This window comes from Leptosomus discolor, chromosome 8 (assembly GCF_034619465.1).
Source record: "Leptosomus discolor isolate bLepDis1 chromosome 8, bLepDis1.hap2, whole genome shotgun sequence".
In the NCBI taxonomy this organism is placed as follows: Eukaryota; Metazoa; Chordata; class Aves; order Leptosomiformes; family Leptosomidae; genus Leptosomus; species Leptosomus discolor.
Window position 1 is genome coordinate 30287278 of NC_141398.1, and position 27827 is coordinate 30315104.

General features: G+C 38.5%; 1 protein-coding gene across 3 annotated transcripts in view; it reads right to left on the bottom strand.

The window, feature by feature from the left end:
- LYRM4 (LYR motif containing 4) overlaps positions 1–27827 on the bottom strand; it is an 89702-nt gene that overhangs the window by 30347 nt on the left and 31528 nt on the right. Inside the window, exon 3 of one of the 3 annotated variants that reach the window (XM_086469141.1) lies at positions 14236–14314. The exons of the other annotated variants lie outside the window; for them this stretch is intronic. Within the exon in view, the coding sequence (XP_086325267.1) occupies positions 14282–14314 (33 nt within the window). The 3' untranslated portion in view covers positions 14236–14281. Of the gene's footprint in view, positions 1–14235; positions 14315–27827 lie in introns of those variants that run through there. 3 annotated transcript variants of the gene reach the window in all.

Sequence of the window (27827 nt, forward strand, 5' to 3'; positions counted from 1 at the left end):
GCACTTGTAAAATGAATTTCTTCATCCTCCATTGTGGCCCAGCATCTTGGAGAGCCTGGGCTGGATTCTGCTTCGACTAAATCACCTGGGAGATCCTCTCCAGAAGTACGCCGAGTGTGCTCCAGCAGTGACAGAGCATTAAACCGTCAGAATTAGACAAGAGCTAGTTCACAGTAAAAACCCAAACCCAAAGCATGTAAAATGCAGTCATCAGGTTCTTGACACAAAATATTTTGCTTTCCTGATATATTTCTACAGATCTGTTGTGTGCATTAATACTGACATTGTCTCAATTTTTTCAGCTCCCCTGATAGCCTGTATCTTTTGGGGATGGCGATGTTTGAGCCCACACCTATTTGTGCTGCTGGTACCAACTTCAGCAGGTCCTTCCATCACCACCTGTTACTCCTTAATTACTACGATAAATACTTTCATGACCATGAGGTGAGCAAGGTAACTTTCTGCCAAATAGTAAAAAAATAGACTGGTGACTGAATGATACCTCTCCTCCTCCACAATGATAAAACAAGTTACTTTTCAGCTGGATCAGCTTTATTGATCTAGATCACTGTTTTGGCTTCACAAATTGAGACACTATCACAAAAAAGGTGAGGAGCTGCTTATTTTGACACTGAAAACATGCTAACCAAACTATGGCCTGAAGCATAGACATAAATGTGCCACAAAACCTTCCAAAACAGACAGGAAAGTTACATTTATAATACTTACAATATTTAATCTATTCACATTAGAGATTATTCTAATTACTAGCACAAAAAGCAGTGACACAATATACAACCTGCAAGTTCAGAGTGAAAAGCAAGAGTTCAACCAGCAATGCTTTCAGAAAGATTCACCAAACCTGCAGAGGTTTCTCTTTGGAACAGGTCCTTGTGAACAAAAATTATTATTCTCTGTTAATACGTAACCAGCCGTCAACTCTTGTTCTCCTTAGTGATATACTATTATTTTCCCTCCCTTCCCTGCATTCCTCGCCAGTTGAGCAAAATGAATAGCATGTAAACTAAATAAGGGAAAAATTAGTAAACAAACATCTTTATGCAGATAAGCAGTATTACCTGAGGTAGTGCACCCAAATTTATTTGCATACATAATTACAGTAAGGCTGCTGCAAACTGACAAGTCAAAAGAAGGCTAACTCACAGGCAGCAGCAACGGGATTGACAATTTATTCACTGAAGTAGAAAAGGATTACTTAGAAGGAAAAGACTTAAAAGATACATATGGAAAATAAAGTGATTTGTTCTTCCCTTTTATGTTGTTCCTTCAAAGAATGGCAGATAAAACCAGAACTAATACATACAGCTGAAGGGCAATTCTGTACGATGCAACTGTCACACACAAATGGTGTATTTCATTGCTTTGGTAGAGATGCATTTGTGAGCTGCAATGGTGCTGAGCGAGCCTGCAGCTCTCCTCACAATTTCCTGGATGTGTACTTTTTTTTCCCTGCCCTAGGGCAATCACTTTCCCCACCCATGCTTTGCCACTGACGACTTTTCCCAAAGCTAATTTACAAGCTGTTTTTCACACACTCATTCACAATGCATATTTCTATCACAACACAAACTGTAGGTATACATCAGAGTGGAGTAAGAAGCTCTAACCTTTCAGCTAAGGTACAGCAGCTGACTGCTCCTAGTCTACCATGATGCAAAATAAAGCAAGCTTACTTAGGTACCAGAAGTTTTTATTTGCCCTGCAGCAGGCCAGAGGTGTACCCGCAGCTGGTTACTGCACCTCAGCTGGGCTAGCAGCAACTTTCAGCAGAAGGATGGGCTTCACCAAAGAGCTCAGCTGTTCTCCTTTGTCTATACCCTTAAAGTTCTTCCCCAGCCCCACCTCTCATTCAGTACAGCAAAGTTTAAATATTTGTACAGTGCCTTCTGTAACTAAGCAAGCTAAAACTACCAAACATAAAAAAAAGAACAATTTATAGTAAGTGAAATGAGGATCTGGGGAAGGAGGAAGACGGAACAAAGACAAGTACAAAAAATGAGGAAGACAACTGGGTTCAAAAATATTCCATTATGTCAGGAAAATATACGTCTCTATTAAGTGACATGGTCAAAATTTGCAAATTCATCAAATATCACTCAAGCAAATAAAGACAAAAATCTGTGCCTAATAGAATTTTTTACTGAACATGGAAAAGTTAGACTAAAGCATAATTGTAGGTTCAGCAGACTGTGATCTATGGTATTGGGCTATTGGCTTGTAGGGGCAGATTAAAAAGAAATTTCACACAGTATTCCAATACCTATGCTAATATCATTGACAAAGAGAAACATTTTTGCAGCATCTGGCACTAACTAAACTGAAGCTGCTGATACATTTTTAATATGCAATGTTATCTCCTTTCAAGCTATGGCCCAGCTGAAAACGGTCAGCAGGAGAGGAAAATCTTAGTGCTGCAAGAAAGGTTTCTAACAATTTAATATGTGGCACCGCTTATTTCAAGTTAGTCCTGGCAGAATTATTACTTCAAAGCAACTCCCTGTTGCTGTCTTTAAACCCTGAGAAGCGACAGCCCTGAAGCTGTCCCCACTCTCGTGGCCTGGCTGACGTTTCTCTCTGTAGCAGTGAAGTCTACCATGGGCTCCCCCTCTGCCGCTTGACTCTCTGCCATGAGCCGCTTGTAAGTGATTGACCCTCCAGTCTGGGGGCTGCACAGACACCTGCACTGAGAAACTGACCTCCTGTTTCTCTAAGGTGGAACTGTTTATACCAGCACTATCACTGAAAGATGCTCTTTGTGTACTTTTGATTAAGCTTCAGTTGCATCTCAGAAGATGAGGGATGTTATTCCACAGCTTATAAAAATCAGCAGCTGTCATTTGATACACATTTTATCCTGTTACTGGCTACTAGTGTCATTCAAAAAAAGCAGTCATGCCCCTTCCTGCATTTTCCCCTCCCCACTCTGCTCCTGCTGACACCAACATCCATACAGCTGTTTGGTGATGTGACTGGGAAAGTGGCCAGGCTAACCACCACCACCACTCTGGCATCTGCCTGGAAAAAGCTGCTTCCTAGACAGCCTGATCCCCTCTTCCCAACACCAACTACTTAACACAAGGGACCAGGCAGGACTGTCATTTCCAGAGATAGTGCCAACTTAAAGCTCTTCTTCAACTACAGAGCAACGGTTGCAGTCTATCCCCATGAAATTCTTCTTTGGTTTGAAACACATATCCTGCATTTTCTCCCCCAAGCTGCTGAGTGACTTGGCTTAATCCTACATCACAGGCATGTCTCAGTCAGGCAGCTAATTGATCTCCCTTAAGTGTTCAAGTTTCCGTTTGAGAGCCAACAAAATTCTTCAGAATACCTCAATACCAAATGTACTACACAAGATCTCATTTTTAACTGTGTTCAAACAGCAAGAAGAAAATGTGCCAAAAGAAACAGTTTAAAGCTATGGAGAAAGCAATTAAAGCAACAGCTACACTACCAAACAAGTTATTTCTACTACAACAAAGATGCTTTTAAGGAAAAAAGTGCAGCAGTTCTATATGAAGTATAGCCAGCATGTTTTGCAAACATCAATAAAGCAAGCAAAATTTGTGCTCTTGGTGACAGCTGTCTGTCTGACAGTAGCAGGAGCCTTTTCATTTCCCAATATACTGGGTACTACTTTACATTAAACATTTTTATTAGAACAGCCACAGCTATCTTCTATGTCTGACCCGAGAAAAAGTATGTGGAAAGCACTATTGTGTAACAACATTAGATCCTTGCTGTGCATTTTTGTAGAGGTTTCTTCAGATCACTACAGGCCATTAACCTTTCACTTCAGGTAAGTAATGAACAATGACTTTTCCAACAAAGGAAGTCAGCTGTTACCAATGGCAACTCCACTTTTAAATACATGCACCAACCCCCTGTGCATGCACTTGTTATTTTTTAAAAAATCAATTCTGGTATGAAATAAGAAAGGTTCCCTTCGGCTTCGCCTTGAGCAGATAATGAACAAACCCTCAGTGAAGCCTACTCCCAAGGAAGTCTTCCTTAATAGCACTGATTAAAAATAAAATGAAGTTTTCTACTTAGGAAGCAAGATGTATTGCTTCCCGCTTTCCTTCACCAGGGTATCTTGTAACTGGACCAGTGCTAATTGGACACTTCAGCCAAACAATTTAATTTAAAAAGAAAAAAAAAAAAAACCTCTAATTTCCCTTGGTTTCTGACAGAGTTAGCGTCATTGACCAATACCAATATGCTGAACTGTGAAATCAACACAAGACCTTAATTACACCAGTAGAAAGCACAGGAAAACCCTGATGGGGTCTTTTTCACTTTACTATGTACTAGATTATTGCACATCTTCAAACAGACACACAAAAGCGTCTCTTAAAGAGCCTGCTCTGATTTAATACGTCTTGTACAATGGCAGGATGGGCTGAATAGGTGCAACTACTACAGGTTGAAAAATGTCTCTGACATTGGTGTGATTCTGTATCTATATCAAATCAACCATAAAACAGGTTAAAATTTTTTGCCTGACATCAGAGCATATAATTTACAAAAGAGGTGGTGAAATCTGACAGATTCAGGACAGCAAGCTAGAAGAAATAGACACATAATTAAAAAAGTAGGTTATTTCTTAGGCAGACACTAATTGGGAAAGACTTGCACCTCTCTGGTTTTTGTTTATACCTAATGGGGGTCAAACCCACATAAATAACACCAGGCAGCTGAAAATCTTAAGTAGCTGTGGGAATGCAGTAGCAACTTATTTTTCCTTTCCCACCCTGCTTCATTCTACCTGTTAATTCATCCTTAACACTTGTGCCCTTAAGTCTTCTCTTCCTTTCATTATTCCTCCTCTTAACAGGGCTTCCTCTTCTCCAAAAGCAGCAGCTGGGCACTACCTTTCAACATCTCATTTCCAATACGAACTCCCTCCATGAAGCTGGCATGCACCAGCCTGTCTCAGCAGAACATGTAAGAGCCTTGGAGAGCTGTTGGAGAACAAAGGAGAGAGAGGGGAGACTCTGCCTTGCATCTTCTAATGCTGCCTTTCCCTTTGTACTTTTTGTGTGGCAAAACCACTAAAAAGGTACTGAAAAACTGCATCCTACTACTTCTTTCCGTTAATTCCATATATTTGCCTTCATAATTAGATTTTGTTTATGAATTTTAAGACATTTTATTTCATGTTAATAGGATGATAGTCTTTAATCTTCTACAAAATACTTGTAATATTTTTGTGGCAGCAATATGTAGTTGCATAATGCCTCGATGTATTTTATTAAGCTTCAATCATACTTCCTCAATATTCTGCATGCAGAAACTGGTACCCAGCAAACTACTGATTGACTGCATTTCTAGATTCTGTATTGCCTCAAATACAAGCTCAGTAAAGACTTTAAAAAAATCATAATTAGAAGCCCCAAGAGATCAGAGAGACTGCTATTCTAATCTGTTATGGAAAGACAGATTCAGGAGAGATTTCTGATTCTAGCAGTATAAAAATCACAAGCACAGAAAGCTCCTCTTTTCTTTTTTTTCCCCCCATAGAATAAAGTACATAATGCCAACATATTAAAAAAATGTTAAAAATGCATAACCGCAGATACAAAAAATGACTTGACATTTATCTGCCAAATTAAACAGGGCTTACAGCACATTTTGTAGTTTTAGACCTTCTGTCATATAATTTAGTTTCAATCAATCACTTCTGTATACCTGTAAAAGAAACAGTTCCACAGTGAACCTCTGGATTCCACATTCATCATTGCTCTGAAAGACCATTTAATTACAGCAAGTATTAAATACATCACAATACTCCCCCAAAATTCCTCTGCATTCTCCCCAGAATTTTCTGCCATGTTCTGTTTTTGTATGAGACCCCTTGTTCCCTACTAACATTTTTTAAATCCTAATTTTCAATCTAATATTTTTGCTAGCATCATGGTAACATCAACTAATACAATGAAATCTCATATTAAAGATAATGAGGAGTAAGTCAAGTTCTTATAAATCAACTGTTCCTTATGTGAACTTTGTTTTAGCAGTAAACATACAATCTCAAAAAAGAAGAAAAACCTCTTTCTACTTTGGCATGTCTTTAACAAAAGACATTGCTTTGCTTCGGAATTTTAAAAAAAGTACATGTAATTACTGAATACTGTCTCTGTTAGTATGGGTACAATCCCATGAAATGAAATGTTATATTGGTTTCTCGCTTTACATAACAGGGATGTTAAAATAATTTGTTGTCATGCAGAAAACAAAACAATGGTATCAGGTTGGGTTTTATGTTACCCACATTGCCCGGTAATGATTAGATTGAGTCTTTCTTTTAACACTACTTCTCTGCCTATTTCCTTGGTCCTCAGAGATGCCTTTCCAGACTGAAACCATGAAGTAGTCATATAGCACTGATTGACAGAGCGCTGTTAAACAGTTTCATTTGTTCAGGGCATTTTGATTGGATTGCTCAGCTGTAATGATCCTCTTGATGTAACATTATGGTTCTTAAAAACCACAATTCACTGCCACAGCAGCACTGCTATGCCAACGTGATGACCATTACTGTGAAGAATTCTCCGTTAATTAAGAATCAGAAACAATCACAGGTTTCACTGTAAGCATCTTATAATGCCACACTGGATCTCTGAATTTATTCCCATTCAAGTTTGAAGCATTTTGTTTCAGCCTGCAGAAACCTTTTAGCATCGGTTGCCAAGAGCCACATTATAGCACCATTAACAGACATTTTCTCAGGTATTATTAAGGGTTAATACAACTCTACTGCATAAGGTAAAGCAGACTTGAAACAGCATGTATGTATTCATTGGGCTACGATGCATTCAAATTTTGTTCATAATAATAAAGAGAAATGGGTAGACTGGGAGGCTTTATGGAAAACTGCTCTTTACTTCCAGGCACACTCTATAAACCAGAAAGCCACTGTTACCAAATGTAGAGGATGCAGGAGATTCTCTAAGCAAAATTGAGATCTAAACACAGTAGATATAGGCTTAGCAACCTGTGAGGTGAAACACAGATGTTCTTACAGTATTACAAAACCAAATGCACACACACACAATAACCAACTCCAAAACATACAAATATTTTTGTGGAGAAAGTGACCCTACTTCTATAAGGGTCACTGGAGATATAAGTGGTGCTGGCAGCAGACAATGCAATGTCAATACCTGTGGTGTGATAACTGTAGATGGCTTGCACACCTATCAAAAACCCGGGTGATCATCAGCTAGTAGTTCAGTGTTGCCAATAGTTTCAACGGATGCCAGATAATAGCAATGAACGAGAGGTTGGTGAAGGAACACAGAGCTCTCCCCATTCTTCAAAGCATCTGCCACCCAGTAGGTGATGTAACAGCCTGGGCATCATCAGGAATACCTGCCTGCGTGGACATGACTCATGTGACAGTCATACCACGGAGGAGAGTAAATACCACAGGGTTTCTCTTATACACACATCATCACAAGGGCAGCAGGCATTTGTCACGACTCACTGAAAGAACTATATAGAACCTGTGGTATCTTGCTTATTCTACATCAAAGCTTTCTGAAGAGGTGTGCAGAACTAGCTAACTTCCTTGTGTACTAGAACAGTTATGCTTTTCACATACACGAGGAACAGTATTTTGCTTCTTTGCAGAAGTGCAAAAATTGACTCAAAGTGAACATTCAGGGAATTGCCTAACGTGGAGGCGGCACCCTTCAAACCCATTTTTAGAAAACCAAACCATGGCTGTGATTACTTTCCTCACATGGTAAGAATGACACCCTCTTTTCTTCATTTTGCCCCTCTACATATTGATTTTGGAATATTATTTTTTTGTTCCCAGTTTAGCGTTTAATGCTTCCTAAGTGACAAACAGGGTGCTATGGGGAAAGGAGCTTTACGTTAGACTAATATTCTCAGCCAGCTTTGCCCTTCCCTGCCTGGCTATATTTACAGCCACACCTTACACTACCGAGTTTTAAGCAAGCACAAAGTGCCTGCAACCATTTGCTGCTGATGCAGAACTCTTCCCCTACAGTAACACAGCCTGTTACACCCACTTCAAACAGGGGTGGGTGTCCATGCAAGAGGTATAACAGGGTAACAGCTACATGTAATGTACACACATGACCTCTGCGTTAATTCTTGGTTTTGCTTTGAGAATTATTATTTTTTTTTTTTAAATTTAGAAGAACAGAACATTAAAAAGCCAAAAGCTCTTCCCTTACCCACAAGAAAAGACTTTCAAATCATATACAGTATTACTCACTTGAATCAAACATAATGTTCCAACATGTCCTTCCCTAACTGAAGTGTCATCTATACTACATACTTTATAACTGAGCATAACGAGTGAGAGGAATTTTTGTACGGCATTAAGGAAAATGTGACCAAGATTAAAAGGGAAGCAATGAAATTCTGACGGCCCTTCCTGAGCTGAGCACTGGCAAAACACTGTAACTTCCAGGGACATTGCTCTTCCACCTACATACAAGATTGTAAAGGTATGAATGATGACTGATGCTTCCTCACCAGCTTGAAAGATTCTGGAGTGAGGATGCAATCAGAGGTTTCTGTGACGGAGCAAGAAAAAAAGTGACATAAAATGCTTGATGATGCTCTGGCAAAAGAGAGGCAACAGCCAGATGCCACTCCCTCTGCAGGCAGGCATGGGAGTATAACTAGTATTGAATATAGAGTATGTTAGTTTGTCCTTTCTTCCTTCCCATTGTAAGCAGCCATGTTCTGCTCTGCTACAGATATCTAGAGCTTCAGAAGACTCAGGAAATTAAATATTCTGCATTTAATAGTCTATAACTATTTCTGCTGAATGGATTGTCTCCCCTACACAGTATAATGCAGCTGAACTCCTGCACAGCACAGATTCTAAATGCTTGATGGAAACTTGGAACAGAACAACACTGAAGGATAAAGGGTTACCTTACAAGCTCTAATATCTGTTGTCATTAGAATTATCAGTATGGTATTTGATGTTTGACTCTCAGAGAATATTAAAAGCCATAAAATATTTGAGTGGAAAACTGAACATCTAAATATGCAAAGAAGAAAGCAAAACCATGCAATGAATTAGAAGCCAAAACACGACTGAGAATGTTAAGCCTGTACTGAGAATGTAAAGTTTTTACTCTTTCACCTTCTGAGTTTGGAGGTAATGGAGTATTTTTAAAAATGTAAAAATACCAGACAAGTGCATTTATATGGCTATTTATAAGGTTTAAAAACAAACCAAAACCCATCCTTATAATAAATCATATGGGCACAGTATTATATTAACTCCATTAGAGTCACATGTGAAACAAATCACCTCTCAATACATCTGAAAATAATATCCACACACTTTGTGAAATGTGTGACACTTGGCTTTTCAGATTAAGAGGTGTAAAATTACTTCAGTTGCATCTACCTATAAATAATTTGTTTTTAAAAGCATTTTAAATAACACCACACTTCATAGAGCTAACGTCTATTTTCTCAGTTGAGAGAACTATCTGAAATAACTGGAAAGTTTAGTCCTTTGAAGAGATGATCGGTTTTACGATATGACTGAAATGTATGCTACAGGTTCTCTAATGAACAGAGGAATGAGAGCAGGCTATGAATGGTTTTTATGGACACCACATCTCTACAAACACCAAAGAGCAATAAACAATCTTTTTCTTTTCAGTAACTTACCCTACACGCATTTGCAGTGGGCACCCTGAGGAAGTAGCTTACATGGAAGGGGGATCTTGGTTTCCAGGCATCTGTAGGACAAGTTTGATAAATGTGGCATCACCCACAGACAGCTCTGTGATGCTGTAGAGGTTTGATGTCTGTGATCTCTGGACAAGGAACCAACACATCCTGCGCATGCTTTGGAAATTCCCAGCAAGCAATAAGGCAATCTTGCCTATTACAAGCAGCAGAGGAAAGTCTCATGATGGGCCCCAGGGAGGAAGGGGAGAAGTCACTGTAGGCCACAAGTCACAATGCCAGAAGAGGACCACATTTTGAGCACTGACAGAGAAGTGATCTGTGAAATGAAAAAAGCTGGAGCAAACTGCTGCAGCTGCAACAGGGCTGATCAACATTTTGTGCACTGATGGTGTGAGGGATTGTGCTAATAGAAAGTCTAGCGGGACTGACTGACAGAAGTGTGAAGTACTCTAGCTCCATCTCCTCTGGGCATGGCAGAGTTATCCAGCACCTGCTGGCAGGAACAAAGGAAAGAACAGTGCTGACAGATGGAAGAAAGAAACAAGATCCTGCAGTGTTTGTGGTCCTGCTCATCAAGCTGGAAGTGAGCTGGAAAAGTGACAAGACCCCTGGTCCTTAAAGTTCCTTAGTAGAACTGACTCAGCTTAAGTAAGATCTCAATTTGCCTCAAGGCTTACAAGCCTTATGAGGCAACTTGCAGGGCCACTAAGTCTCAAAGCAAGGCCAGGAAGGAATGCATCTCAGCAGACCAAGACTCACTCCAGCACAGGAGGATGCAAGGTCACTTCAGAAAACACCAAACCTGTCGTCTTGGACACCAGCATGAACACATCCAAGAACGAGGCTGCAGGAGATACCTCTGGCAAGGGAGTGGTGCTTGAGCAGAGGCCTAACGTCAGATACACAGCATGTGTAAAGAGGAGAGAATTGCTCCTAGACTACAAGAAATGGCTGAAAAGGAATAGAGACTGAAAGATCATAGCAGAAAAAAAATCAAAGCAGAATGAAAACAGGAGCCCCCTGCCCCCAAACTCTAGCTCCAGCCCAGGGCACTTGAGAGGAACTGCAATGCCCATCACAGAAGTTTTGCTTTGTACAAACTGCATCTGTTTATTATTATAGTTACCAACAGGACATTGCTGGGGAATACTTCCCATGGCTGATTGCACTTTTAATGGTACACATAACAGAATATCTAGAATGCCAAGTTTGGTAATGACCACAACAAATGTTTTATGCAAAAAACGGAAGAGTAAAAAATAGTTCCTGTAACTGCTAACAGCCTCACACACCACAGACAACAGATCAGTGAGAAAGCTTCAAGTTTGGAAAGAAACAACATCAATGGGAGAAAATAAGTGTAAAAAGATGTCCTCTTGCTTTTTTTTCCCCTTCACTGCTTTGGATGTACACATTGTCAGTGTTTAAGTGTGCACGTGAGAGTGTGAACATAGGGTGAAATTCAGTAGCTATGCAAACAAGTTAATAGGACTTTTAAACCACTGAACTATTCCTCAGCTTCTACTGTTTCAATTTCACATTCCTTAAAATTGAATAAATCCAATACCAAACCATTAAGTAATTCTGTACCTGCCTCAATAAACAACACTTGATTAATGTTAAGAAGAATGACATGGGATGGTATTACCTAGAATACTCATGCAGTGCAATATATTTTATCCATCCTACTGGAAAAAAAAAAATACAGTTTTACTGAGAACAGCACAGTCTAGCAACGGTAGACCCTCAGACTGGAAACTGGAGGATGAACTACGGTACTTGTGACCTGTGTGAGGGCTCCACAGATCTGCTGGTTTGTATCTCCCCCAAGTGGTCAAACGAGTTCCTAAGTCTGCCTTAGAGAAGCAGCTTCCTCCCTATCTGGGGCATCTTCCACAGTCAGATGAAAAGGCTAGTGGTGGACTAGGAAAACTTCAAAGCCGAACAAAAATTTTATTATGAGGATAGAAAGCACAGGAAATGCTCAGTCTCAAAAGTAACTCACTTACTCCACATATTTCCATATAACCCCTAAATTTAATTCCTAACTCACTTTCTAGCATACAAGTGACTAAACTACAACTTGAAATAGTACCCATGTTTGACAGTTTACAAGTGGGTTTAATCACCTTGGTACAGATTTACTAATAATTTATAATACAATTTACCTTTGAAATAACTAATATTTCAAGCACCTGACATGAGAGGTCTGAACTAGTATAATCCGATTGCAATTAATAGCCTCAAACCACTCAATTGCAACCTATCACCACTACTCAATCAGCACTGATTACAGTTATTTTCAATTTTTCTTTAATGTTTCCTTATTAGTAAATAAGCAGATAGCCTTCACCCTTTTAGTTACATGTATGTTTAAAAAGTGGTGAAAAGGGTGTGGAAAAAGAAGAGGAAATCCGTACTGTTATTTCAGCTGTACTCTAAATCTGTTAAAAGCACTAATGTGGCTGTAGGACAGTTTAGACAGGATATAGACTGTCCTCCACTTTGGTCTTTTCTTCAATCATTAAAGTTTACTTAATATTAATGAAAAATACTTTGTATACCTGGAAGCTAAAAGCCTCTATTCACAGAATAATTACACCTCTGGCTGTATCATAAATTACTTACATTGTCAGGGCAATATGCTTATAACCTTATCTGGAAGACCAATCCTAGATATGAGAGATTTGTTTTCATGCCTAATAATTAGTAAAAATGTTTTACTGTTTATTTAAGTTATAAAGAGTGCTTTTTATTTATGGTTGTCAAATATTACCAGGATCACTAGGAAATCTTTCAAAGTCAGTGAAAAATTTGAAGTAGGAAATTTCCACTGGTGTTTGTGCTTACTGCTCATACACACTGAATTTCCCAAGAGATATGTATGTAATTTTGTGATTGATCTTCCCAAAGAAAGGTCTAGGTGGAGGCAGCTGGCTTGGGCTGGGAAAAAGCAGTCACCAAACAGGCATCTTTCTCATTATGACAGGCGAGGGTGGCATTGAAGGTGATACTAAACACTGTTCTTGCCTTGTCAAAGCTGTCCCTGCAACTGGGATGAAACATGCACATCTTTCCACAAACTGAAGTTGCAAAGTACATCTTAACTTCTACTTCCATTGGAAAAAAACCCCACCAACCAACCAACCAAACAAGCAGAGTTTTGTGGAAACGACTTCTGAATTACAACTTTAACTTTAGGTGTAACCTTATGGATCCACTGCTGTTTTATGCCCACAACTTTATTTTTGATTTCTTATGGCAAGTGCTGGATTCTACAACAGCTAAGACTAAGGAGCTGTTTTAGTTAAATTTCCATTCTCACTCTACAAGTTTTCAGAAAAATTCATAATGTTTTCAGAAAAATTCATGATGTTTTTTGAAATTCCAGTGTTTATCTGTTCCCAAAGCAGTATTTTCTCCCGCAAACATGAGCAAGATCCTTCCTACATCTAGTTGGGAATACAGTAAAAGGCCCATAAACAAAAACATCCTTTTGATTTTAAAAAAGATTTTAAATATTTTGATGTCAAGAAATAAGGCTAAAACAAATATGCTTAAAATCTGAAAGCTGACATGGACAGAAATCTCTCCTTAAGTACTACTAAAATGCCACTTTATACACCGAGAACAATCTGTAGCACATACACCAGAGAGCAGTCATACGATTACTTTTAAGAGGGAACAACGGAAACCACAGGTTTGACAAGCATACACTGTAATCAAATTAAACATTGCTTTTCTGCTTTGTATAATTTACATATACAGAATTTGCTTTTTAAACAATATTGGCATTTGGAATTTGTGTATATAACAACAAAAATACGCAACATTATTCCTGCTCAAGTTCCCTAGCTCTTTGTGTATCTATACAACAACGTTACCCTTATGTCACTGCAGTTGTTGTAAAGTTTCTTTGTAACCAGTTCCTGTGTAAAGGAATTGAGTGTACAGGTAAAAGAACAAAACCAAAAATAAAGTCCTTAATGCAGTACAGTTAAGGGTAGCTTTTAGTTCTGTAAACCGAATCAATGCTGATGCTTGTTAATGTGGTAGTAGAAAATAGTATTAGCACCAGCAATGCAGTGATTTCCAACCTACGTCAACTGCCCTTCAACCTTAAGAAAAAACAAATTTGAACAGACCACCAAAGAGAACGACAACTGGATCTCACTTTGTTCTCATTGCTCATAAGCTGAGTAACAGCTGCCCTTTGTGTTTGTCCTTTCGTGTATCAGGTACACAAAATAAAGACAGACCTAATTCTTAACCAACAGCATGCCCCAGTACACACTGTACAGGGGACTTCATGCCACCATACAATGAATACTGGGCCATGGAATTGGCTGCACAAACTGTAAGGTGGGTAAGTGGCTTTTTAATATTATTATATTGCGCATTTCTCCTACATAAGTTTTACAATGTGTCTGTATATTAACCTAAAAGCTGTGCAATATAATAAAGAAAAATGCCACTTACCTGACTTTTGATAATTTGGTCTACAAGAACTCAGAGTCTCACTAGTATGCTAAATATTGGGGTGTCATAGGAGAGCAAAGAGTCAGCCTTTTGACAATGAAGAATGTCGTTTAGCCTAAAAAAAAAAAAAAATTCAAAGGTTTTTGCTTCTCTAAAGGCCATATTAATTTTTCTGTTAAGCAAATCATTTAAGTTTTACTTCCAATGAAACAGAAAGTGTTTCTGTCACTTTCTGCTGCTCTTTCACAGGTGTTTATGCCACATACCATTTCTATATTTCTTCAAAAGAGATCCACTAATTTTTCCTAAACGTAATTTTTCTGCTGAAAAAAGATACCTCCAATACATACACCACCTTTTAAATATATTTAAACCATGTTCAGGGGCAGGAACAAGGTTAAGAAAGTTGGAAGAATTTCAGTCAGACACAGAAAATTACTGTCAGTAACCAAAATAATTGTTTCTAAAACTACAGAAAATTTACTGTGGCTTTATAACACGAAGTGTTCAGACAGGCTCATATAGGAAGAATAAAAAACCCCCCTGGATTTAGAGAATGCATCAGGCCTGCAGGTGTCTTGACACAGTATGATAAATAAAATTAATGAAAACACGACTTATAAAGGGCAGGACAAAAAAAAAAACCCAAACAAACAACAAAACCAACACCCTAACAGAAGAAAACAAAACCAAAACAACATACCAAATTCCAGAAGACTGAACTGTGGTGTGCTGTCAATAAAATTTACACATCAAATTTTGTTTAAAATAAAAATCACTTACCCTTTACATACACACATTACAAAGAGATTTACTGAAATACTGATATATTAAATAACAGCAAGCGCTCTTCAGATCCTCTTAGTGCAATGAAAGCTGAATTCGTGGGGAAAAGTCAGTTCAATTTTCTGCAGAGGTATAACATACTTTACTTGTACTCAATAATGAGGCTAGACAGACATCTAACACCCAAGTCTTCATCATCCTTTGATAAGGCATAAAGAAACCTCAGGTATAGGACATTGTATGGAGACAAAATTCAGCCACTTTTTGACTGAGGTCAACTGAAAGCTGCCTTTCCACATGAGATCAATACAAAAATGATTAACATTTCTAGTCTGACGTTATCTGTGATTGTGGTGATTGTATGATACTGTTTATTCTTCCAAAATAACAGTATGGTTTACAATGCTTTAACTTCATTCTTATTCCAAATATCTCCAATTCAAATAAACAGACCTCTATCATATAAAATTGGGTTAGTTGTTTTTTGGGGTAGACTATCATATACAGTTCCACACAAATTCACAACAGAAGAAAGAATAAAATATTACTCAATGCTAAACATCCAGAAAACACCCACTGGGCCTCTGTAACGTCTGGCCAAAATCTTCCTGCATTTGGTGCCTTTCAACAATAGTCAGAAAATTAACTACCAGTGCTCACAAGTTTTTAGAATAATTTGCTGGGTGTCTATTGCTTATTAGGGTTTCTATCCCCAGAAGCTTAATGGAAGCATAACTCAAAATTGAGGAAGAACAAAGTAACCTTGAATTTCTTCACAGATTACATAGGAACTAAACCAAACTCTTTAGGATTCTTGAGAACAAATTCAAAACACAAATGACGTTTAGAACCAAACCACTGTAAGCTCTCTAAAGCAAAGCTGAAAATGTAAAAGACATCTCCTAAAAGAAAAACATACTCATAGCATCCAACACCAAAAAGCATCTCCACATTAAGCGAGCCTTAAACCATCTTTGTCATATATATAACTGAAGGATTACTTGTATTAAAAAGGGAGAACCCAAGACAACAGGTAAAGATAAAAAGGATAAATGATATTCTACACCACCAAAGTTTGTGGCAGAACCAGAATTAAAAGGTGATTCTTCTGAACTTCTGTTCCTTGAAACTAAACACTTGATTATCTCACAGCCCTTGCAAGTTTCTTAGATATCCAAAAATGAACATGCATAAATACACACAACTTTCCCAATTCAGCTATAGGGCAAAGGGATTACATTATTTTACCCTTACATCTACTACTTAAACATTTTCTTTTGTCTCAGGAGAGACCTTCTTTCCAGTTCTTCATATTCATTCTTTAGCCATAGCATTGCTCTCCATGCATCCTCTTTTTGGTGACCACCATTTAGTACAGGTTACTGCAGAAACATCTATAATTAATCTAAAGTTGTGTCACAGGAGCATGGTCCTTACACAGGGGTTTCAGTCTTCCAGATGAAAAGACTATGCCAACAACTATTTATACCACAGGGGAAAAAATCTCAGATTGTATATTAAGAGGCATGTTACAACAGCACCTTTTTGTTGCCTTGTAGTAAGTGCTCAAAGACAACTTTGAAAGAAACGTGTTCCCATGAGAAAGGGCTATACACCAAATACATAACTCTCACAATGCCTTTGAAAATTCTGAGGCGAAGAATGCATTACATGCCTTAGTCATTGTTTTCCAAAACACTTCTGATTAAAAGAAAGTCTGAGTTTAGCCAATGGTTAAAACCATCAAATACTAGCACTAATAATTTGTAAAGATCTTACAAAAAAATTCCCAAGCAAAGCAACCTACAAAAGACTGAAAACTACAACAAACCTTGCCACACAGTTTTAATGGAAAAGATCACCCAATTCTTCCACAATACTACAAAAAAAAACCCCTATCACAAAATCTCTAAACACTACAGGACTATTAAGTATTTTGGGCTTATGGTTCTAGGTCTCAAGGAGGTTGCGAGGTGTGGCTATCATGAAGGGGAATTTCCTTCATCCCTCTGATGTGATCCCTGTGGGAACCAGAAGTTCATCTCACAGGGAGTCAAGGAAAAGCAGTCCATCTGCAAAACACAAGTTGGTACTGGCATCCTTTTCATCCTTCCCACCTGTGCATGGTACAGGACTTCCTCATTCCATGCCCAAGCCCTGGGATACATGGACCCTCACTGGCTCCAACTGTGGAGTAAGTCCTTGCTGGAGAGGGCAGGTGTGGGACCAGGACAGGCATGCAGCCTCCTGCAGGGCAGGGAAGCAGAAACACTGTCAAGGTGGGCTGAGTAGCACCCTGAATTGTGTAGAGTCGCTGCCTTGTAACTTTGGTATAACTCAGTGTCACATAAAGTTGGAACTGGTTTGGCGCCTTAGTAGTCTTACCATCTGCTACATAACTGTAAGCTTCTCGCATTTTAGTTCAGTTAGTAATGAATGGTAGAAACAAGCCAAAATAACTGTGTATTGGTACCTACAGCACAGGAGGACAGCCTGCTGACAAGAACAGACTAAATGTTCCTAGAAACCAGAAGCATAGTGCATTTTTGTACTTACTACAACAGCAATGAAATGCTTAATTCTAAATATATATTACCACAACCCAAACAAATCTTGGAAAAGTGATCTTTCCGTTCCTGCCATCTCAAAATCTTCTGATGCTTTCACAACCACAGATAAATAACAGTAGTGAATTTTCAAAGAGGCCAATACCTCCAAAACCTGAATCTCAGCTAAAACCCAGTGGAAAATTTTTGCAATAAACGTGTTTCTAAAAAATGGTCCAATATATCAACATACTATTGCGCAGATTTTTACTAATGGTGTTTTTCTCAATGGGATATCAGAAACAGCATTTCAGCATCATTGTAGTCACAGTTTCCCGAATGTGGTAACAGAGAAAAGGAACGTTAATGCAAGAAACATCATCAACTCTTTCTTTCTCCTCTTCTCAGGTTTTCTGGCACTTCAAGTGTGTTGTTACCTTACTTGATCCAAAACCAATATAAACGTGACCTGGAGACACAGATTGGCAGAAAGCCGGTTGGATCAGGGCAGATGTGGCTTCACATGGCTTCAGATTTCAGGATTTACAGCCCTGCCTCTTACAGAAACCTTCTTTTGACCACAAGCTACTTTCTTTTTTTTCCTTTTCTTTTAAAGCTAGGATTGAATCATAGAATCATCAGGATAATAAGGTTTAAGGTTAAGGTTTACAATTATCTGGAGGTGGATGAGCACACACATGGAGCACCCAAAAGAAAAGAGAACGCAGTACCTAATTGAGGACAGACTACCCAAGGCATTTAAGATATGAGGAGAATTGCAAGAGCTACTCCATGGAGGTAAAATCTCTGCATACAGTCTTCTCCATGATGAGCACTGAGCGCACAAAAAGCATGTGAAATGTTTACAGCTTTGTTTGCTTTTTAACTTCTGACTGATCCTGGGATTAACAATCACACCACGAAACCAAAGCTTTTAGTCCCGTTGATCCTATGATGCAGGACTTCATAGTCATCCCATATCTGCTCCAAACCCTAGCATTTCCAAATCAGAAATATCAGCAATTAATAATTCTATATTGAAAGAATCTCCAGAATAAACATTGCTTAAACGGATCTCAATAACATCATAGAATTTACGTTGTCCCCCTCAATGTGATTTCTACCAACTACCCCACTTATCCAATACTATAAAAAAAAAAAAAAGAAACAAATAAAAATGCCCTCATTATGTTGAAGAAATGGCACTGAAAGATTCTTTGTGTTCAATCAGAAGATCAAGCTCTCAGTTCTTCCAAAAGTTTTAGATGGGACTGGAATGTATTTAATGTTTTTTACTACAAAGGCATTCTGACCTGATGGGTTCACAGTAGTAAGCTGTTCAACACCGTTCTTAAGAGATAGAGACCAGTGAAGAGAGGAACATTTATAAGTAAGTGTAACCATACCACAGGTTAAAATGTAGGGTTGAAACACAAAGTCTTTGAAACACCAAATTCAAATCTATTCAACTCAACTTTCTGTGCAAGAAGGAGATGAAACTGTCTATTACTTAGCGCAATAAGGGACATTCTGCCTAGAAATAAAAAACCCTGCGAAATTTCTGTCTCCATATTCCCAAACCCACCAGATGTCAACTTCAGTGAGTTTGCTTAACTACTGCATCCAAACGCCATGCTGGGATATCCCATATCCCACGTTGCGTAGTTTGATGTGCGATTGTAATAGCTAGGGTAAAATTGTTATGTGGAATTGAAATTTTTTGCAAGAGTGGCAGGGTTTTAAAATGTTGTGTCTAGGCTAGTAAGTGTTAAATACATGCCATTTGACAGATCTGAAAGCAGACTGATTCACAAGTACTGTTACAATTTGTACAACACTTCAGAAGCTTCAGACAAATGGCAGTTGATACATACACATCGCCAAGAATTGATAAGAATTCTAGGTTTTATTTTTGCTGCTTTACAAAAATCCATTAAAGAGACTTAGCACTACTTCACAGCTGAGATCTACAGGAGAACCAAGGGAAAGGTCATCTCAACCACAGAGGTTTTTATCTAAATAATTCAAGCCAGATTAGTAGTTTAGTTGAAACAAATCATGCTACCCAAAGGGCTATTTATTATTCACTCATGTTTCCATTTCAAAATCCAAATCAAACCTGGATTTTGGAAGACTTCATATCTCTATGACTGAAAGTCAAGTTTGGAAAACTAATTCCAGCTTCTACCATCATGTGATGTAGATTCTGATCTTTTCAAAGCACAGTCTAACTACTAATTATAGTAGGAACTCTCATGCACAAATGCCTCATTATTTAATGTACAAAGCAACAATCTGATCATGTCTTACAATGATTCAGAGCAATGTCTATCCTATCTCAGAAACCGCAAGCTCAAACCACAGTAGGCTTCAGAATCAAACTTTCTGAAGTGTTTCAGGTCAGTAACATCATTTCATCTCAGGACCATTCTGCTTTAAAGTAGCTGCGTCGCATTTCTGGTGCTGGAAATTAGTTCCCTCTGCCAGTAGCAGGAAATATAAATTAAAATGTGTATGTCATAAGTAAAAAGCACTGAGCAGTTATTGATCAGGAGTGACCTTCCACCACATGCCTGCATGTTGGCTAGGAGAAATTCCACGCACTGCAGAAGTGATGGTTTTTATCACTGAAGTTTGTCAAATGTGCTGGCACTGCGATATACATCCTACCAGCACCATATGATGCATGGCTGAGTAGATTATCAAGAGTAATTAAAAAAAGAAGACATGATAATCAATAAGAAAGTGGGTGAAATGTTATGACTGAAGATCATCATCTGTTGTTTTTTAATTATTGAAGCAGATTGAGCACAGGTATGCAAGCAACACTATGCAATATCAAAACTCCCTGCATGCTGTGGGGTAGCCCTGATCAATTCTGCTTGCCATGGAGGCTGAAGTGGGGCAGAATCCAGCTGCACGCGTTTCAGAACTGGAATTGCCTTTTTAAAACATCTTTTGTTGCTCCTCATTTCCAATCAATTGCACATGGGCAAGAAGACATATCCAACTGTACATATGTTGGCTGAGTATGCAAATAAGCAGCTGAATGTCCATGTCAGTAATTTCCTTCTGCGCAGAGACTGGCTTGCTTGGCAGCAATAAATGCCATGGGCAGAGAACTGTAAATGTCTGCATGTGGCTGGAGATAACACAAAAAATACTGTGTGCATGACACTTTAGGTAAAAAACTCTAGGCCCCAGGGAAAGACAGAGCACAAGGGGAAGATGATAGACCAGGAGGGTCAAGATGGGCAAGTGTAAGCCAGCTAGGGTGTGGGAAGCCAGATGTGGATACCAGGCAGCAGCATTCAGCTATGGCCAGGTTGGTCCTTTGAAATTGCAAAGGTCTGAGCTACTAGAGATGCTGAAGTAGGGGAACGCGAATTATTATTTTATGTCCACAATGAAGAAAAACATCTAGCCCCATACCTAAAGACACCTAAAAAGCCCCATACCCCAAAATACTAATCGTGATCTAGTTACAAGATTTTAAAATACCTTTACATTTGTTAAAAAGGACCAGTGATGATGTACACAGCTCCTAACATGCCACCACCACTTACAGAAACTAGACATTCTAGACAGCAAGCCTGATTAGAAAAAGGAGGAAGTTGCATCTAGAAACTTAGTGTACAGCAAGTGCAGCTCACAGAGATGATACTGAAGCTGCACTGAGTCTCTCACAGTCACACAGACTTATAAGGAGAAACACAATCAGAGATCTGCATTTGCATTTACTTATCGTACTGATCTCGCTCCAACAAAGTAGTAACAGATCTACCAGTAGCATACTAAGCATAAATTTACATTCATACAAGAAATGTCACATTAACAACGCTGTTCTGAAAGTCACGTTGAAAAAGAAGATGTGGCATTAATCTACAAGTGCAAGACCCCAAATACATATGCCTCACTATGATGGGCTGCAATTTGTCATTTTTTTTTAATGAAACATAGGACAGTGGGTATTCAGTGTCTCTCCCCACACACTTAAGAGAAAGTCCTTTAGCTGTACATCTATTCCAAAACCCTAAAAGCTCCAAGTCAAAATGAACTAAATATCACATGTTTAGGAATATCAACTTCTAAGAACTTAAGAGGCTGAATCTAATGCATACAGGTTGGATAAGAATTAAGGAAAGGAAAACCAAGTCCCAAATCATTCTGCGATAAGAGAGGCTATGCTTTTATTCCCTTTGTTGAAGGGACTCAGGAAAGCATTGCTATAAGAACACATTAAAATGAGAAGCAAATGGCATTTAAAACAGCTTCACTTCCTACTTAGGACAGACCTGAGAGCAAAGGGAGCAAGCATGTAGGAAGGAGAGTGCTTGAAGAAAGAAATAAAAAGCACAGTAGCTGGCACTTCTCTGCAATAATATTATCACCCCGCTGAGAGCAATTACAATAGCACAGACAGCCCTTGCTTTATTGTGACCTTATTGAATTAAATCTGAGGAAAAAACCTCCGAGATTCAGCAGGGAATTTATTAGAAAATTTCAATGCCAACTTAAATTTGATCCAAAGGCCTCAATATTAAAGGTCATATCCATTACTATACGATGGGAAACCTTGGATCTCTCTGTTCTATGTTCCACCCTTTCTCAGTTTTGTTTTGTAAGAGTAGGTCAGACTCTCCTTCTCTCAGCTTCGCAGCACTCTGTATTACAGGTACAGCACTGCTATTCACATTTTAAAAAGCCTTAGCCAGCAAGTTAAAGAACTCCAGTCTTACCTTAAAAGAAAAGTTGGAAACAAAACCAAAAAACAAGCAGCACTGATGAACCTAATGTGCTGTAATACAGCTGGATTTTACCATCTTACGTGGATATACAAAACGTGTAACGTGATCTTCACTGAATTATCTGCCAGTACTTCTAGATCAACGGTCATTATGACAGGAGTCAGGTATGAACTGACTACTGACTTTCACAGAATGGTAAGAGCTGTGTAGTGCTTTTAAAAACTAAATTTTGCACTACAGATCATCACAAACCTTTGAAATCAGAAGTACCATCACTGAAGTCTGATCAGCTGAGCTTCAAAGGCTCCAGCAAGCACAACAGTGGTAAAGGTTACTTGGTACTTCTTCAAGCCAAATCATTCCCCTGCCCAGAGCTTTCAGCTTTACAACAGGCGATGCACATGCTAAGCACCTGTGAAAAATATAAAGTGCACTGTGTAGCTCATGAATTACTCCGCAATGGAAGTATTCCCCACAGATCTGCAGGATAGCTATGTGAAGTTACTCTTCATTTAGCTAAACATTTTGGAAAGAAATAGAAACAAAAATGGCCTGTACTTTACCAAAAGATGAAAAAGGCTACAAGTTCTACTTTTACACTGTATTGATTTTTTTCAAATATATAACTGTATTAGAGGGAAAAAGCTCATGTTGTCAAATGTCTATGTAATTTTGGAGCTTACATTCTAGTGACTTCAAGAGTACACTGAGCGCTTAAGCGCCCATATTAGTCAGCATGTAAACACAAGTATGGAACCTCACTATCAATCTGCTCTGATACCTTCTGAACGAAAGAGCCATCCTTTCATTTCAGCCTATTTGAGTATACATTATTGATACTCATTACACTCCTTTCTCAGCAGCCTCAGTATTCTCTCAATGTAGGATGTCTGAGGAAAGGAAAAAGGTTAAAAGACAAGTTTCTTGCACCAGGCTCACTTGGGTTTCAAAATATATCTCACCTGATGACCTGGTAGCAGCAATTTCAGTCTTGCTCAAAAGTACTGGAAAATCTGGCAATTGAACTAGTTTAACCCACCATTCAGGCTATGCTGGCATTAAATATGTATTTGGAGGACACTGCATGAAAATATTTTTTTCTGAACTTAATTCACACAAGATTTTACATTCTTCACGCTAGCAGCCAAACTAAATTTAGTTTCGTGCACATCTCTGGTATCTTAGCAGGTTTAAAACCAAAGGGGCAAATACAACTTGAATGTCACTGAAAGGTCACCACTTCTTAAAGACTTGTGTTCACATGTTCATACACCAGTCCAAGTTTAGTCTTCTAGTCACGGATGGAAATGACCTCTAGCTCAGAGCCTGTGCAGCAGTATCTGGGCTGACATGCCATACCAGCTGCACCCCAGGATGTCTGCTTTTGAAACTAAATACAACTTATCCACACCAGCACCCTACTGCAAAGCCGTCTACATGCAACATGAATGTACTTAATCTGCCATGCTAAAGAAAGTGTTGATGGTTTTGTCTTCTGAATTGCTTTACCCTTCACAAAGAGATTGATTACACATCCTTGCTTTAATGCTATTTGAGTTGGTAATGACTGTAATCTTGTTCGTTAGATAGCTGCATCTAATCAGTCTTGTCTCATTCAAAAAAGGAGGTAGAGGCTTAATTTATTACTTTTAACATTTGCAAGAAGTCAACAAAATGGCTGCTACACTAAAACCGAAACATTTAATATTTTTAATTTGTCTTTTCATATAAAAGCTACCCTTGATGTTAGAATACAGACATCTTAGTTTTGTATATGGACAACAAAATCTCTGGGTCTGATTTATTTTTATTTTTAGGATCTGGGCAATGCATGATTTCTTCAGTTAGTAAGAGAAGGACTGAAATTACAGAAATAGAAATTTCAGTCATGACAATGGGTAGGATGACAACAGGCTTCACGACAACGTTTAACTCACCTGTTTGTAGGCCATTTTTCTCTCATACAAGTTCAAAGAAGTGAAATAAAAACTATCAATCTATTAACAATAATTCTCAACTAACAGTATCTTATTCGAAACAGAAAAATATAGTATTTTAGAGTACTAAGCTAGAGTACTATGTGAGGATGGAGCTGGGATGGAACAAGAAAGGCCAGAGGAACAGGAATGTGGACATGTCTGATCTTGAATTGTTGAAATGACAGGGAACTTTGCTACCTGCGTCAAGATTTGGATGTTTAAATCAGTCCTTTTGTCTCCTAGGACTGAGACCCTGGTGAATTTTTTACTCACCCCTTGATAAAGGGGGTTTGTTACCCTCAGGTATATAAATATTCTTTTCCTACTGTTTCAACTGATGGAAGAGGTTAGTCATATTCATTCTCCAGCTCTCCCAACTCCTCACCAGTTGTTCTTTCCCAAAATAAGCATTTATTTTTCTAATCTCATTTTCAACTGGCTTTCACTTAACTAGAAAATAGCAGCATTAACTATTAAGTCTTTCTTCACCGCTCATCAGCCAAGGTTTTTAATTCTTACATTGTCTTCGGTGTGGCACATAAAACACGGTAAGACTAACACAAACAATGTGGTCAGCATTCTGCCAGCTTTCTAAGCAGATTTTCTTCTCCAGTTTACTGCTACTTGGATCTAATGGGGACAGAGAACAGATGGGTAGATGATAAAAGGATACTTCAGATAGACAGTGTCGTAAGACTAGGAATATCATGATTTAATTCCTGCTATAAGCATATTTTGGGAACCTAGGAAAATTATTTAGTTCCCTATGTACCAATGTCTTTAAATAGCTGCTTAAACAGAAGTAGCATTCTTCATTTCCACCTCAATATACTAAGGACAGGTATGTGGTAAAACACACAGTTAAAATCAGGCTGCCTTGATCTCCCAGAGCTCACTGCTACTTCTGTAAAGGAGCAGCAATAACTCTCTCTGCCGTCTGCCTTGCTTGAGTGGCTGAGAGAAGGGAAACAGCCCCAGCCCCGACAAGTTCCTTGGGATGGCACAACAAATGTACGTGTATTGTCATACTCACAAAATTATTAGTAATAAAACTAGCAATTTGAAAAGACTTGCTTCCCTTTTTTACCCATACCATACATGTGGTAAATGTATTTTACTGTCAATGGGTTAGTTCTTCAGTTTAATTCTACAGCATGACTTTGCATACCAATTTTTCCTTCTCCTCCTCCATGAGCATACATACAAGTAATTTAAAAGCAATTTACAACATGTCAAACTGCTTAAGGAGACACTTAAAAATCTAATGTATGAAGTTAACCATTGACATGATTTATTATTGAAGTTCCACTGTTATAACTTGACAATTAAGAAATATTGATAAATGTAAACACATTATTGATGTCAATTAAAAAGCACAAGATTGATTAACCTCCCAGAGGTATACTGGCACAAGCAGTTACAGAGTAATCACCCCCAATAAGTATTCACTACTGACAAAAGTTCATAGAAATTAGACTGCTGTGAGACAAAAAGTACTTTCAATTAAAATTAAGATCATTTTAACACATAACCAAAGCATCGGGTCAACAACAAAATTAACAGAATTACAAACAAGATCTGTATTAATGTGAAAGGCTAAGCGATTAGGTCACATAATGCTCTCATTAACCATGTACTCTGATGAAAATATAGCTAAAAATTACCAAAGCAACTGCTCAGCAAGGGATTTACGCTCATAGGAGGAAGACTACGAATGTACTATTTAGCCACTACACTACAACATTCATAACTGCCCTAGTGAAGGACAAGACCTTGTTTACAGGGTGAACAGCAGATCTTTGTTTCAAAGTACGTATTTACCTACATTCTACAGGTGACCAAATTATCAAGGTGAACTTAAAACTCTGCTTAGTAATGGTTCACTTCCTGCAAAGCCAACAGCCTAGGAAGGACGTTCAGGCAGTCCATACCTTGAAGGAGGGAAGCATACATCTGACACACCCCAGAGAGAATAACAACGGGAATCAGTCAATTTGTGATTTAAATATGACTGGAAGAGTTTGGGCTCCTTTTTTCATCATCTTTTTACTTGCTTTCAGAATTAATGTACTGGCATAATGCCTGTCACCAAGATGAAGGGCACTGCAGCTACAGCTTTTAATGGCCAAAAAAACTCCAGCTCACCTCAGAAAGCACAGAGCTAAAGACAGCAGCAATGCACCAGTACCAAGGAGACTGCGTAAACACTAATTAAACTTCTCTCTGCACTCTTGTCTAGCAAACAGTTTTCCCTGCTTAAACTTCCAAGGGCTGGATCAGACATGCTGATATTGGAGTCTAGCAACTTTCTTCCCTAAAGCTTGGCTTTCATCACAACTTCATGGATCAAACATTTCCCTCAAGTACAAACAGCTCACTACAGAGACACTAGACAGAATCCAAATTACTGCAAAAAAAGGATAAAATTAAAACATAACACATCAATGATAAACCTTCTTCGTTTGAAAGAGCTTTATGTGAAGGCCACACATATGTTTATGTTTATTGGCAAAATAAAAGCAGATCACTGTGAATTTACCTAGCTGCAAATTCAGTCAAATGGTATTAGTGATGGAGAACATGATTGGTGCTATGCTAAATCACAGGGGTATTCTAGGGACCCCCAGAAGATTACAATACACGCAGACATACCAGACACTGGGGACCATGAAGAAGGCTTCATTTTTTTCTCTCTCTCTTTTCTTTTTTTAATTAACTGTTTGGTTTGTTCTTTTTTTCCATATTTTTATTAAATGACAGTTAACATTGGCGGAGTTTATAAACAGGTTTCATTTTCACAAGTAATTTTAAAATAAGAAAACAACCGGCACCTTTGCAACTGGGATAACGCAAGAGTTTTAGTGACTGAACCAACAGAGGCAGCATGAAGATAATAAGATGGGGAAATAAAAAGTGCTTGTGAAGTCAGACTCTTGGACTAAATAGGACAAATAGAGTTCTTTGCAGGCTGGCCTTATACAGAGAATGAAGACAAGAATAAATTCTTTAGACTTCACAAACTATCTGTGGAAGAAACAAAAAAATGCATCTGATTTAGAGTGGCAGGGGAAAGAATTTATATATTGTATTTTCAGTTTGCTGAGAGCAGTGCCATGGCCACCTGAAAGGCCAGAAAAGAACGTGAGTAGCTTAAAAAGGAGCTAAAACGCTCCCTCTTCCCTTCATTAGCTGAAGGGAAAAACTGTAACTATATATGCTGAGAGAGTGATGACTGAGCACGGGCGGAGAAAACGTCGTTATGAAAACATTCTACCACAGCTACAGGACTAGATGACTTCACAGATAGCGAGGGCATCAACACCAACATCATCATCCTGAATTACAGACCGCAGTTCAAGGGCAGCAGAACACAGTCCTGGGGATCTGAGGCACCAGACAAATGTGCCAAAGCTCCTCCTAGAGGGAAGTGTGCCTGCTCAGTTGCAGTGCCATTGAACCTGACACTCTCTCATTTCAATAAGCAGTACAAAACCAGGAATAAAAGTTTTCTCAGCGAGGAAAGCAAAATAAACCAACAACAGAATGAAAAGTAACGAACAAACCGTGGG